The following is a 15,244-nucleotide window of genomic DNA, read 5'->3' as shown; positions in this document are numbered from 1 at the left end:
GCGTAGAGCGTGAACCCAAGAAGCTTGCAGAAGGGCCGTGTCACACCTTTGAGTCTCCTCCTCCTCCTCCCACCAGGACCAGGGCCCGTGAGGGCTGAGTCGCAGCCGCTGCTGTGCAAGTTCTTCCCAGTCAACACCGGGCCTGGCCTCTCTCCTGGGAGCCCCCTTCCTGCTCTGCTGGGGCCTGCTGACAGTACCCCGCTTACCAGGAGGGATGCAGGGCCCAAGCATGCGGTTGGGTGCCCCGTCCCCACACCCCACACTGCCTGATCCCACTAATGAGCCTGCCTGGCATCTCCTGGCTGACACGTGAGAGCGGCTGAGCTTTGGCGAGCACTCAAGCAGCTCCTGTGTAGCTACGTTACAGACTGAAAGGAGTCCTGTTTTAATTTAGCTTTTCTTCCCCTATAACAAGCAAAGTTCACATTACAGATAAATTGCCCGGAAATTCCAATTTAATAAGGCATATGCATTTTTCAAGCCCAGAAGCACAGAAAACAACTCACACGCTGGTATTTTTACACCGAAAGGTTTATTAAAAAGACAGCTTTGAAAATGTCAGAAGTTTACGCGAAGAGCCAGGCCAGCTGGTCAAAAGGGCAGATCTGACAGCAGGGCCCACCGGCGGGCCGGGCAGCGGAGGAGCAGGTTGGCTGGAGGCCATGAGCTGCTCTCCCCTTTGGGGAGAAAGCTCCGAGGCTGGGGAGGGTGACCCCCACATTCGGGGTCATCCACCCAGCTCTTCATGGGACTGCGTGGACGCAGCGTCACCAGCACTGGACACTTGGGAGTGCCCAGCAAACACAGGGTCCCCTGTCCTCTCTCTGTGGCTGGGATTCTGGTAGAAGCAGCACGCTGGCACCAAGATCCAGGACACAGTCGTGCCTCCCGAGGCCTCCGATGGGAAGAGGCTCCAAATAAAATAACAGAGAAACAACATTGAAGGGCCCTGTGGAAACACAGATTGCACAGCAATGGATACCTGATGGTTTGTTAAGGAAGAAAACAGTGCGATGCTGACCTGTGAACCACTCCGCCCACCCCACCCCACCCGCCCCGCTATTGCTTTCATGGGGAATGTCACGCGCACAGGCCTGACCCACTGTACACTGCTGCTAGGGGACAGCTTCCAAGGTCACGCCCCAGCCTTTAACTGCATATAACAGCGTCTTACACAAGAGAAGAAGCAAACATGTTCATTGGGCTGCAAAACCCCAGCATCACAAGACCAAAACATGACAGTGAAACAAAGAGCATTGTTTCACTGCCAACAGGAAAAGCTCTATTGTTCCTGTTTTTATTTATATTCTAAACTCTGAGTTGAGGAATCAGAGAATAAATTGTGGTCTATTTAAATTTTTCATTATTTCAAATATGTTTAACCACCACAAACCACTCCTAGATCAAGGGTGAACTTGCTACCTAATAAGATGGGAAACAAATGTCACCTTTCTTTGCATTTTCTATTTCTGTGATTGTTGCAACTGAAAGAGAAAGGATGCACCGTAGTAACATTTACTAGGCAACCACCGTGTGCCAGGCATTCATCTTGGCCCTGGGGATGCAGAATAGCCAACACCTGGTCCTGAGCATAAGTAACACGCTGTGTCCTGGTTAGATCCACGCACGCCTGGAATCTGGCACGCCTGTCCTGAATTCCAGCTTGGCCGCTTCTTAGCTGTGCTGCTTTTGGCAAGCTGCTAAGCCTCTCTGAGTCTTGGTAACAGGAATGATACCAACTCTATTTGGTGGTTGTGAACCACAAAAATAAATGTGATGCTAAATTATTTAGCACAAAACCACAATAGGCAGGCAGGCGTTCAGCCAACTCTACCTCTTCCTGACATCAAGAAGCTCAGAGAATGCCCTCGTTGGTTTGGCTCAGTGGATAGAGCATTGGCCTGCAGACCAAAGGGTCCCGGGTTCGATTCCAGTCAAGGGCACGTACTTCAGTTGCAGGCTCCTCCCCAGCCCAGGCCCTGGTCAGGGCACATGCAAGAGGCAACCAATGGATGTGTTTCTCTCACATCGATGTTTCTCTCTGTCTTTCCCTCTCTCTTCCACTTTCTCCAAAAATCAATGGGAAAATATCCTTGGGTGAGGAGTAAAAAGAAATAAGAGGAAGCTCAGAGAAGGCAGCAGACCCACAAGGGCCATATTACACTCTAACAGACATTTTAATCTATGCAGGGACCTAGAAGAGAGAATCACTAATTCTAACTGGGGATCTCATACACTTGACCAGGAGGAGACATTTCAGCTGGGTCCTAGAAGGTAGGGGTTCGCAGGTATACCTATAAAATCACTGTCAAAATGAAAGACAGGCCCAGCCATGTGGCTCAGTGGTTGAGCATCGACCTATGAACCAGGAGGTCACAGTTTGATTCCTTGTCAGGGCACATGCCCAGGTTGTGGGATCGATCCCCAGTAGGGGGCGTGCAGGAGGCAGCCCATCAATGATTGTCTCATCATTGATGTTTCTATCTCTCTCCCTCTCCTTTCCTCTCTGAAATCAATAAAAATGTATATTTATTTTTAAAAACTGGGCTTGGACTCAGGAGAGGAGCTGTGAACTTTGCCTCTCTGGGAAATGGGCAGATAAGGGTCCCCTCCTCACAGACTTGTCATGATACTTAGCATGGAGCAGGCCCAAAGCTGATCCATTACCTTCTGAATGAACATTGTAACTGTAGTGATATTTTGGGGTTTGTGTTAAGATGAGGATTACTGGCACTCGGCACTCTGAAAACTTCCTGAATCTATCTGGAATGTAATCCAGTGCTGTTTGGGACTTTTTCAGGTATTCTGTCTACAAGGATCCAGCAGGCTGGCTGAACATTAACCCCATCAACGGGACTGTGGACACCGCCGCCGTGCTGGACCGCGAGTCCCCATTCGTCCACAACAGCGTCTACACTGCCCTCTTCCTGGCCATCGACAGCGGTGAGCAGGTTTTTAAATGCCATCAAATCTATACTTTTCAGTTGTAACTATATTTTTAATTTATTCTGATATGCCTGGAGGTATTTTTAGGAAGAATATCAGTATGAGGGTGAGGAAAGCTAATGTTGAAGCACGCAGCGAGCCGAGTTCTGGGGTTCTCAGGTCTCTGTCGCATTAGAGGTCGGAGCAGAGAGCTCACTGGGCTCCAACTCAGGCCGGCACTGAGGTGAGGGAGCCACGTGGATGTCTTTCGTCTTGGGATCTTTTACTTAATGCAGGTGGAAGTCCCAGATGACACCCAACCCTGGTGACTGAACTGTGCCCGCAGTATACCCTCCGCTAGCTTCATACTCACAAAACGATTGCTGTTCATTCAAAAGCTAGCAGTCAGCATCTACAGGCCAGACCTCACTCTAGAACAGCCGTGGACAAACGATGGCCTGCCGGCCGGATCCGGCCCGTTTGAAATGAATAAAACTAAAAAAAAAAAAAGACCATACCCTTTTATGTAATGATGTTTACTTTGAATTTATATTAGTTCACACAAACACTCCATCCATGCTTTTGCTCCGGCCCTCCGGTCCAGTTTAAGAACCCATTGTGGCCCTTGAGTCAAAAAGTTTGCCCACCCCTACTCTAGAATGGTGCTGGGGACGTGGCAGTGAACAAACAAAAATGACTCTCCCCATGCAGCTGGCACGATTTTGGAGAAAGGAAGAAAACTGAGTAAAATGCGTAATCCTTTTTTTAAAAAAAATGGAAAGCATACTCCTTATGTATGAAACAGGGAAATCGGGAAATGAGATAACAGATGACAGGGCGCTATCTTTTTAACGGGGCAGCCCCAGAGAGCCTTGCTGAATAAGTGACAACATGAATGAAGCAAACACTGGAGCAGAGAGAGTGGGTGATTCATGAAGGGAGGGGGGCAGGTCAGGTAGGTGTGCAGCCCCCATACCTCCTCGGCTTCCACTTGGGTGGAATGGCCACCACTGCCAAGTTCTGAGTAGCGTTCAAACACCATGACCATTCCATTGCTGTGTGGAGACCAGCTGTGGGGGACACGGCAGGAGTAGGGAGACCTCATAGGAAACTGATGGTAATTTAGGCAAGATGGTGGGGTGGTAGGGGAGGGCATGAAAAGGGATCAGATCATGAGGATGTTCTGTATATTTCAGACACAGAACTAATGGGATTTGTTAATGGCTGAGATGGGGGATCAGAGTTGTTTTGGGGATACGTTAAGCCGAGCTGTCTATTCTGTCAAACACACATGAAAGTCTGCTCTCCCTATTATTCCTAAAAGCCAGGTGCTCGAAGCTGAAAATTCAGTGTGAGCCCTACATATCAAAAGGATTACTTGTAAGGCTCTCCGTATGTAGCCCTCATTATGCTCAGCAACGGTGAACTGAGAATTCTCAGAGCCCATCCTCCAGGCTGGGTACTCACACACAAACCAAGGCGGGGAGCACGCGTCTAGGAAGCGAGGCGTCGGTGTGACACACAGTAGGCAGAGGCGGCTTCAAGATGAAGTCGGCCTTGAGTCTGGGCTTGGGTAAGTGGCAGGTCGGGACGTGGAGCCGCCCGAGCACGCCGAGCAGAGGAGGCAGAACTAGAAGGGAGTCCGGCATGGGAGGCAAGAGGCAGGAAGGGAAGAGTTGTATCCACTCGAGTGAATACGTAGAAATTTAGTCGTATATATGCGGGTAAGTCATGTCTTCAAAGCATCTCAAACTCCAGCCAAGTCATTAGATGGAGCAAACAGGTCCCACCGGTTCCTGAGGAGGAACCTGCCATGCTGAAGCAGCACCTGGACCGGCATCCACAGGGAGCTGGACCTGTGCTTGGTCCTGGAGGCTCAAAGATGAACAACACGGGTCCTTGTGCTCAGTGAAATCAGGAGTTATTTGGGGAATAGTTAACAACAGATGGCGATAGGAGTCAGGCTGTTCTGATGGGACCAAATCCAGAGGAGCCCCTCGTCCAGCTCGGGGCAGTCACGGGAGTTTCTTGGAGGGGACCTCTGAGCAGAGTGGTAAAGGGTAAGTGAGAAAGGATGAGTCATTCTAATAGAAGCCTGAAAGGACATGGGGATGTGGGCCAGCACTGAAGCTGGCACAGTAGGTTCCATATGTGCAAACACAAGGGCGGAGGAGCAGGTGGGCCCCTGACTGTTCTAAGGTTGGAACTAGGGCCCGTGTTAAATGCCGAGCTCCTACCACAATGCCTGGCTTAGAGCAGGTGCTCGCATAGCTAACAGGTCATGAAATGGGCCTTGAAATGCCCCGTGTGCTATGCCAAGGAGTTTGGCTTACGTTGCTTACTTGCCATCAGAAGAAACTTTGTGGATGGGATCTTGTAAAATTGGATTATATGGGTATATTCCGATGTTGAAAATTCTTCAAGCTGTGCATTTATGGAAACATGAACATTTCTATTTCAATAAAAACTTAACGGCCCAGCCAGTGTGGCTCAGTGGTTGAGCGTTGACCTATGAACCAGGATACCTGGTTGATACCCGGTCACTTGATACCCGGTCGGGGCATATGCCCAGGATGTGAGCTTGATCCCCAGTGTGAGGCATACAGGAGGCAGCTGATCAATGGTTCTCTCTCATCATTGATATTTCTCTCTCTCTCTCTCTCTCTCTCTCTCTCTCTCTCTCTCTCTCTCTCTGTTTCTCTCTCTCTTTTTCTCTCTCTTTCTCTCTCTCTCCTCTTCCTTCATCTCTGAAATCAATAAAAATATATTTTTTAAAAAACTTAACCAAAAAAAATGACTTTATACAGAGCATGTACCTGGTCCACTGTGCCTTCCCCAGGAAGGCTGTAACCATTCACAGACTCCCTAAGTTCCGGTTTACCCTAGAGGTAGACTCTCCGCATCTCATCATTCTCAGGAAGGACAATCCTCAGCTGCTGCTGGGCCAGAGAGGTGCAGAGAGAACAGAGCAAAGCCTACACTCTGCTCTCCCTCAGGGAAGAAGGGCACATCAGAACTTATAAGCAGCTCTACTTACTCAGTTCAGAACAACTATAGAGCTTTCTCCCAGGTCCCTCTTAGAGGCTAGAAACTGTGATCGGGACTCCCAGTGAATGCAGAAAGGCAGTTGGAAGCAGGGCTGACAACCTTTCTGAGGTTAAGAGAAATAAAAAGCCCTTTAGACCTTGGGGCCCCAAAAGCTAGCCTAGATAGATCTAGAATCACCCTTCATAATAATATTGGGAATGCCCGGGTTCTAGAGGATTTGGGGTGGAAAAGACACTTTAGCCCCTCCCTGCAGGCAGAAGCTAAATTGCAACCCACAGGGTGCTCAAGGATGTACAAGGCATTTTTCGTAAACTGTTATCAGTTTTAATGAGCTGCAAATTGCCTAACAACATTGTTTCATTATAACAGAAATGCTTTTTGTTTTGCTAAAGCAGGACTGGCTATATAGTTAAATGATTGGAAGAGTAAAGCCTTTAATCCTATAGATTAATAAGGTATGACCTTTAATGCTGGCAAGCATTTTATCTTTAGAGATGAATATCATCATTTACCTTCTTGGTCCAGATTTTCTGAAAAGGTTAAGATAGTGCCGCCGAGTACGGGAATGCTTTTATTAAAGGCTTCAGTGGACACAGAACTGCTGGCCTATCTTTAAAGGAAGGAGGGGGGGGCAGATAATAACTGTTAAGGAAAATACCGCGATGGAAAGAGAACATTCAGGAATGGAATAAGATGGAATGGCTTTGTGGATGCTGATGAGGACAAAGCAGCAGCAATTAGCACTGGGCAAGTCCCGGTGTGATTACCACCCCGCTCAGGTAATCACCAGAAAGGTCAAATGTTAGTCTCACTGTCTTGTATGAGCTGCAAACTGTCGCAAGCAATTTCTCCTAAGATTCTGGAATCCCACTGGGGTGGCGCGGGCAGGACAGGCAGAGCAGGCTGCGGCTTCCTGGCTCAGTGCCTTTTGCTCAGGCTTCTATTAGGCGTCTTCCTGCCCCTTTTCACCTACAACCTCATCTTTCACTCCTCCTGGTCTGAAACTGCACAGGGTTCAGCGTTCCACGATTACTACGGAACGTCTCATATGCCCTCAGAGAAGGTCTGAATTGTGACTCCAAACTCCAAAGACAATATTGGGCCTCAGATAAGGCCAAAGGCCCTTTCTCCCAGCACCCGTGCTATGCAGAGTTTAAAAGAAAAAGGAAAAAATATATATAAGTATCCCTTTTAGTTCTTCCCACGGCTTCAGTTCTTCCCATATAAAATGCTTTACACTAGAAAGCTCATTCTCTCTAGAGTCCATATTAAGTCTTTACATCATTCTCAAAAGTGTTGCATTCCCCATCTATTTTCATTTGAAAGAATAAGGGAATGATAGCAACAGAAGCAGCCCAGTTATCGCTATGTTCTGCAGCATGTTTTCATGACTTAGCAACTTGTATCAAGTAGGCTTGAGCCTGTCAGTGAAGAATGCAATGTGGGTTCCCGAGAAGACACAGATAGAGAACGAAGCCTAACAGCTGTGAAACTCAAGTGGAACAGACCCCGATAATGACTTTTCATGGGCTCAGATCTATCATGTCCCCACCTGCCTTCTCCTCAGCCACGATATGATCGATGTTCCCATCACACCAGCCGAGTCAAAATTGAAATATTGTGCAAAGTACATTTAGATTGATTAAAAGACACGAGTGTTACCCAGTCCCATCTGAAAATGACTACTGAGCCACTGAATAACAATGGCCCCCGAACTGAGGACACCGGGGGATGTGAGCTTTAGAAAGAGGCCTCAATTTATGGTCTTTCTCTTTTTGTAGCTCAACCAAGCTCCAGGCCGCATGGAGGATGTACTGAGATTATTTAAATTAATTCTACTTAAAAGATGCTAGTTTGGATAAAACCAAGCCATCAGTTATGATGGCAACCCAATTAAGCCCATTTAGCACCCCTTATCTCAGCTGTTATAGTAATTGAGGAAGAAAAATAAATTGAAGACTCAGCCATCATTCCTTGTTACTTCAAGTACCAGTAAAATATCAATCACGCTGAAAATACTAGCTACAATTCTGGCACCGACAAAACAGCCCAATAAAAGAACTGGTGGCAGAGGTCGGGATCAGAGCTACCTGCAAACTGCACATGCAGCCATAGAGAGCGGCCCGGTGTGTGACCTGTGCCCTCTCAGCCTCAGTTTCCCCACCTGCTCTGCTGTATTGTTGTAAGGACTGGAAATCATGAATACAAAATTCCTGGTGCCTAGTAAACACCTAATAAATATTTAAATCAGCTGACTTGAACTTATGAACTTTCTAAATACATTAGCACAGGATCATCAGTATGCAAGGCAAACTGTGAAATGCCATCTGATGACCACCCTGTTGGTGGCCTGAGCATTTTTCTAGGGAAGAAATGGGCTGGAGTCCTTCACTCAGAGTCAGGCTCTGTATCAGAGAATTCACCAGGAAATGCCACCTTGGACACTGGCATCAACTCATGGGACTTGCCTGTCTTTAGGGGGAGATTCAGCCAACTTGCATCTGCCTACCAGCAGGACCTTTCCACACTGACCAGCCAAGCCAACCATCTTAAACAGACTGTTCTCAGACCTCTATTGGGAGAGGAAACTGATTTGAGCATTAAAATGCTTTCTGCAGTACCCATCTATGCCAGCTCAACTCCTGCTGCCAAGGTGTCTCTTAGCTGGCCCTCCTCTGTGTCCCTTATTCCCCAGTTCAGCTAATAGCATCACCAGCTGCACAGTCCCCAAGCTGGGACCCAATCACCTGCCTACCCATCACCCCCAGCCCAATTCTGGCTGTCAGTCCAGCCTCCTGAATCCAGCACACACACCCCCTACCCCCAGCTCCACTCCAACTGCCCTCACCTCAGCCCTCATTGTCAGTTCCCATTACTGCCCTGGCATCCCAGCCTGTCTCCCTGTGTCCTCTCTCCTCACTCAAGTCCACGCCTTTCCGTGCCTCCAGCATCCTCTGCTTTTATCAAAGCCATTCTCCAGCTTAAAAGTCTTTGAACTTCTTCCCACAAAATAGCCACACTGTTTCCTCCTCTTGGAACAGCTCTCTTTCTCCTCAGAGCATTCTCACTTCCAGCACACTCAAATGCCATCTTTTCATGAAGCCTCTGATCTGTGCCCAGGCAGTCAATTACTCCATGCCACAAGCCCCCTGACAGTAATCCCCGTGTATCTTCCTGCACTTACAGTGCTGTTCCTCATCTGTTCATGTGTCTGTTCCGGCCATACTGTTAGCGTTTCAAGAGCAGGCACCCTGTGCCATTGATTTTTCTGCACATCCACCCAGCCACCAAATAGAGTCCCAGTGAGTGATTTTTGACTGAATGACTAAAAGGGAACTGCCAGGTTTAACCTGGCCTCCAAACCAGCTCTTCCCCTATTGTTTTCCTTTTCTCTAACGTTGGCAAAACAGAAACAAAAAAGCCAAAACATTGATTTTTTAAAACAGTCCATTATTTCAGATCATCGTCTCTTCTAAAAGAAGTTTTTAGCCCAATTATGTGAATAATTGCCTCAGTTCTACATCAGGTATTATACCTGGAAACCTGGTATTATATTTTGCAAAGCTATTTTCTGCCAGGTTTTTTGTTGTTGTTGTTGTTGTATTGTTGTTGGTTTACAATTAATTTTTTTAACAAATAAAATGGAATTGGCAATATCTTTTTTTTTAGAAATTTAGATTTCTACTTTTTTTATTTTTTTAACATTTTCTTTTTATTTCAGAGAGGAAGGGGAGGGAGAGATAGAAACATCAATGACGAGAATCACTGATCCTCTGCCTCCTTCACGCCCCCTCCTGGGGATAGAGCCTGCAACCCAGGCATATGCCCTTGAGCGGATTCGAACCCAGGACCCTTCAGTCCACAGGCTCACATCCGCAGGCCAACATTCTATCCACTAAACCAAACCAGCTAGGGCGGCAATATCTTTATTAACAAAGCAATTCTAAAAAATGCTGTGCTTTTCTATCTGACTTATTTTGCTTAGCATGATACTCTCAAGATCCATCCATGTTGTCACAAATGACAGTATTTCATGTCATTGCTGAGTAGTAGGATAAGAACTATATGATTTCACTCAGATATGGGGTATAAAACAGAGAGCAGCAAACAAATGAAAGAACAAACAAACTCATAGACACAGACAGCAGTATCGTGGTTACCAGAGGGGAAGGGGTCGGGGAGGTTGAAGAGGGAAAAGGGGGTCAAACGCATGGTGCTGGGAGGAGGCTAGACTTTGGGTGGTGAGCACAGATGATGTAGTCTAGAATTGTACAATTGAAATTTATGTCAACTCGTTAACAAATGTCGCCACAATAAATTTCATTTTTGAAAATGCTTATGCATTCCAAAGTAATGAGATTCTTGGTTTATGGGGCAAATGCCCCAAAATTTTATAAAATACTGATACTGAAAAGCCATAGTAAACAGAACATAGGGATGAACAAAACAATACAAAGGACGACCTTACAGAGAAGAAACCTGGTCCAGGCTCCCTTTCAAGCCCGGGTGAGGATACGTTTAGAGCCCTGTTCTTTCAAAGTAAACGCTCCGGCATGAGTTGCTCACAGCTGCTGGCGGAAGGCCGTCCAACGTACAGAAACACAGTGGGAACTCGGTGGGGAGGAGGTTGCCCCAGCCCTGCTGCGTGGCCTACACACAGCCTCCGCTCCTGCATTCCGACTGCCTCGCCTCAGCCCGCATTGTCAGTCCCCAGTAAAGTAGCTGCGTGCCCCGCCTCTGCTCAGGCGCCCCCACCTGAGCTTTGCCTCCTCTTAATTCATCCTGTCTTCTGATTTTCCGCCCAGAATTTGGGCCTCCGTCTCCCTTGAGACACCAGATGAGGTCTCTGTCCTTGGCCCTGGCATGGACTCCCTGCTCTGAGCCCCAGTTGCACAGACCCCATGGCACACACAGTTCTCTTCTCCCCGAGATGAGACCGGGAGGCCTTGAATGTAGACACAGCCACTACTCTCCGAATAGAAGCACGGTGGAAATGGAAAACTTGGGGAATAGAAACACGGAGAACCGTCCTGATGCTTAGAGCCCGTGGAGCTCAGAAATGAGCTTCCTGTTTCTCTCCCTTTCCCCTCTCCCCTCTTGCATTTTATTTTTCACAGAGGCAGCCTCACTTTGCACACTGCTCCCCACATAACACCACCGATATGTGATTCCCAGGGAGAGACGTGCCGCAAGCCTCTAGGCCAGCGGTTCTCAACCTGTGGGTCGCGACCCCTTTGGCGGTCGAATGACCCTTTCACAGGGGTTGCCTAAGACCATCCTGTATATCAGATATTTACATTACAATTCATAACAGTAGCAACATTACAGTTATGAAGTAGCAACGAAAATAATTTTATGGTTGGGTCACAACATGAGGAACTGTATTTAAAGGGCCAGAAGGTTGAGAACCACTGCTCTAGGCCCAGCTCAGGAAAGACGTGGGACTAGCGACTAGAAAAACCTGCTACCTTCCTGTAGTTCTCAGAGCTGGCTTCTGAAAGTTCTTGTGGAGATCCTGACACTCTCTGCATCTGAGGCCAGGCCATCCAAGTGTGCAAGACCAGGGGCCCTGTTCTTCTATGGGGACTCTTGATGACATAGATGGCTTTGGAGTCTTATCTTTCTTGTCCGGGGTTGTAACATGTGAGAAGCTGGTCCCTTGTTTGCAGGTGTTTATAGCAGCATTGTTCATCATAGATAAAAAATAGCAATGACCCAAATGTCTGTCACCTAGTGAACTGATAAACAAAGCATCATCTATTCATAGAGTGAAATATTATTCAGCCACAAAAAGGAATGAGGTAGAGATTCATGCTATAGCATGGATGAACCTTAGAAATATAATACTAAGTGAAAGAAGCCAGACACAAAAGATCACATTTTATATAATTCCATCTATAGAAATTTCCAGAAAACACAAATCTATAGAGGGAAAAAAAGCAGATTAGTGATGCCTAGGGCTGGAATTGGGTAAGGAGAGTTAGTACAAGTGGGCCCAAGGTAGTTTTTTTGTGGTAGAAATGTTCTAAAATTAGATAGTGGTGATAGTTGCACAACTCTGTAAATTTACTCAATATGAATTAATTGTAAGAAACAGAAAAGAGTGAGAGACAAGAAAGTAAAGTATAATTGGACAAAATATTTCTAAATCCCTGTGTAACTTTTGAGATTATATTTCTGTTTCTAATTAGTATAGTAATCATGGTTATTATAAAGAAAATTAAAAAGAGAGAAGTATTATTTGAATGTTAATTACCTGGAGAGATAAACACTATTTAGGCTTTGCTATATCTCTTTCTCATCTTTTTCTAATCACATATATTGTTTTGATTCAGATCACAGTGTTTTTCATTGTGTCTCTTACAAGATTTCTTTTTTCTTTCTGAGTAATGGAACCTATCAGAGAAATCTCAATGCTTTTTGGCTAAGTAGGAATCCTGTTTGGCCAGAATTCTGAATTAAATAAAATCCCTCTATGATTTTTTCTCATCACATCCGCACTCACATCATCAAAGCTGGGAGACCCATGTACACACATGTTCTGTTGTACTGACTTCGGCTCTGTAGGTCTCCCCCAAAGAGCAATATACTGCTCGTCATGTAAATAAGGAAAACATGGAAGGCTGCTTTTCACCCTCTCTCCCAAAGCTTGACGCCCACCGCACATGCCAATGTAATAAAACTCTGTGCTCGGTAGTCTGGCTCAGATGGAGGATCGTGTCATGATCCCCAATCATCCCTTTCACTTTCTGGGAAAGAGCACGTGGCGTGGGAAGACCGTGTCTTCAGGCCACAGGTCTCACGCCGGTGATACACCCACCTTCACCTGGGACAAGTTACTTCATCTATCTGAGCCCCAGTTTCCTCTTCCTGGAAATGAGGGGAAACTAGAAAGTAGGACCCCGAATGCTCAAAGCAGCCACCTCTCTGGCCTGCTTGGACTTTTCCTGCTCTGAAGAGTAGCGGGTGTTCAGTTTCTCTACATAAATCCCACCTTTTCGTTCGTTGTATGAGCCTGCTTCTCGTAGAAGATGCACAGCTCTGCCCCCAATAAACCTGGAACGCAAAACCCAAGTGTAAAGTGGTGAGCCAACCAGACCAAGGGCATAGCCCGCTGTCAACAGGCCTGGTGCCCAGCTCGAGCTGCCAGCCTGGCCTCTCATGGGCAGTTATGCCAGCTCAGAGTCAAAGGTGCGAGTTAAATTGTCCGCGTTCACAATCAAGAAGTGGGTCAGTTGGGTCCTGTCTCGGTCGTGCGATGTGCTGAGAGGCATTATAGGCCATTCATGCTGAGCGGGGGCAACAGAGCCAGCAATGGGAGCATGAGGTGGCCAGTGCCGGGAAGACCCTGGCAGGCTGCCAACTCCATGAAGTCAGTGCCCCTCTTAAAGTCACAGTCCTCTGGATGGAAGGGACTCCATCATCCAGATCCATGGGAAAGCAATGGTGACCATTTCCCCCACGTCGTGCCCGTGTTTGGCAGCCTGAGCACTGGAAGCTCATGAATAATCCACCAACATTTGAAGGCTGGGGGTAGGGAGTTGTTGAATAGGCGCAGAGTTCCAGTTGGGGGAGATGAAAAATTCATGAGATGGATGTGGTGATGTGAATGTACTTAATACCGCTGATATTTAAAAACGTTTAGGGAGGGCCCTGGCTGGTTTAGCTCAGTGGATAAAGTGTCCGCCTGCGGACTGAAGGGTCCCGGGTTCGATTATGGTCAAGGGCACATGCCTGAGTTGCAGGCTCGGTCCCCGGTGGGAGGCCTGCAGGAGGCAGCCGGTCAAAGATTGTCTCTCATCATTGATGTTTCTATCTCTCTCTCTCTCCTCTCCCTTCCTCTCTGAGGTCAATAAAAATATATATATATTTTAAAAACATTTAGGAAGGTAAATTTTGTTGTGTATATTTTACCAAAATTAAAAGTTCATAGATGCCCAGGCTGGTGTGCTTAGTGGTTAGAGCATCTGCTGAAAGAGCTCAGGTTCTATTCTCAGTCAAGGGCATGTACCTGGGTTGTGGGTTCGCTCCCTGTCCCCCATCTGTCTCTCGCATATCGAGGTTTCCCTCCTCTGTTTATCTCTCTCTCCCTCTGCCTCCCTCCCTTCCCCTGTCTCTGAAAAGCAATGGAACAAAAAATATCCTCAGGTGAGGATTAACCAAAAAATAGTAGCTCATAGGGGAAAAAAATTTAAAATAATAATAATTTTAAACCCAAGTCATGGTTTAGGGACTTGAGTTTGCTTTCATGGTTGAAATAAGAGCCTGAAGAATCTACCTACATCATTCTGACACAGAAAGGAAAGATTGGAGAAGGAGGCCTGAGACTCAACTGGTTAATCTGAGCCCATCCTAAACCTCCCGGGCCTCAGCCTCCGAACACCTAAGACAAAGGTGTCGGGAATCAGCTGCTCCGAACCAGCGTGGAGCCCACAGCTGCAATTCCGGTGTCGCTGGCCATTCTCCCCTCCCCCCCCAGTGTTAATGTAGGTGCATTTCTCTGAGGCAGGGCCATGACCGTCTTCAGGGCCCCAAAGGGGAACCCAACTGCCGTTCAGTTTAAGAGCCACTGACAGGAAGCGTTCCTGCCTCAGGGCCCGCCCATCTTCTAACTCGGTGCAGCCTGAGCCCCTGCACACACAGGCAGCCTCTCCAGGTGTTCGGAGGTTGGATGTCCTCTGACCTGTCCAGGAGACAGGGGAGATGAGCTGAAAGGTTCTAGTTCCATATCGCAGGAGTTTTCCTCAAACTGAGGCTTTTTTTCCTATTGAAATAGAAAATCGATGAAGGTGGGCACAATAGTATGCTTGGTTCTGATATTTGATTATGCAGAGAAGTCCCTTGGGGGTTGGGGTTGCTGGTGGAAAGGGCACGAGAAGGGATGAGGGATTTTTGCTGAGTGCTGAGAAATACCTAGAAGCTCCAGTATTGAGTTCCTGGGGCTCCCGAACTATTGGAGCAAAATGGCTTGTGAAGAATCATTATGGGGTTGTGGGTTTTTTTCGTGTTTTTTTTTTAATATATTTTATTGATTTTTTACAAAGAGGAATGGAGAGGGATAGAGAATTAGAAACATTGATGAGAGAGAAACATCGATCAGCTGCCTCCTGCACACTCCCTACTGGGGATGTACCCGCAACCAAGGTACATGCCCTTGACCGGAATCGAACCTGGGACCCTTGAGTCCACAGGCTGATGCTCTATCCACTGAGCCAAACCAGTTAGGGCTATTTTTTTTCCTTTATTGATTAAGATATTACATATGTGTGTT

General features: G+C 47.0%; 1 protein-coding gene across 1 annotated transcript in view; it reads left to right on the top strand.

The window, feature by feature from the left end:
• CDH13 (cadherin 13) overlaps nt 1-15,244 on the top strand; it is a 1,022,278-nt gene that overhangs the window by 990,174 nt on the left and 16,860 nt on the right. Inside the window, exon 11 of the mRNA XM_059667273.1 lies at nt 2,801-2,943. Within this exon, the coding sequence (XP_059523256.1) occupies nt 2,801-2,943 (143 nt within the window). The remainder of the gene's footprint in view (nt 1-2,800; nt 2,944-15,244) is intronic.

Source organism: Myotis daubentonii, chromosome 15, assembly GCF_963259705.1.
Source record: "Myotis daubentonii chromosome 15, mMyoDau2.1, whole genome shotgun sequence".
Classification (NCBI taxonomy): Eukaryota; Metazoa; Chordata; class Mammalia; order Chiroptera; family Vespertilionidae; genus Myotis; species Myotis daubentonii.
The sequence above is the reverse complement of the archived record's forward strand: the minus strand, read 5'-3'. Positions and strand labels throughout refer to the sequence as shown.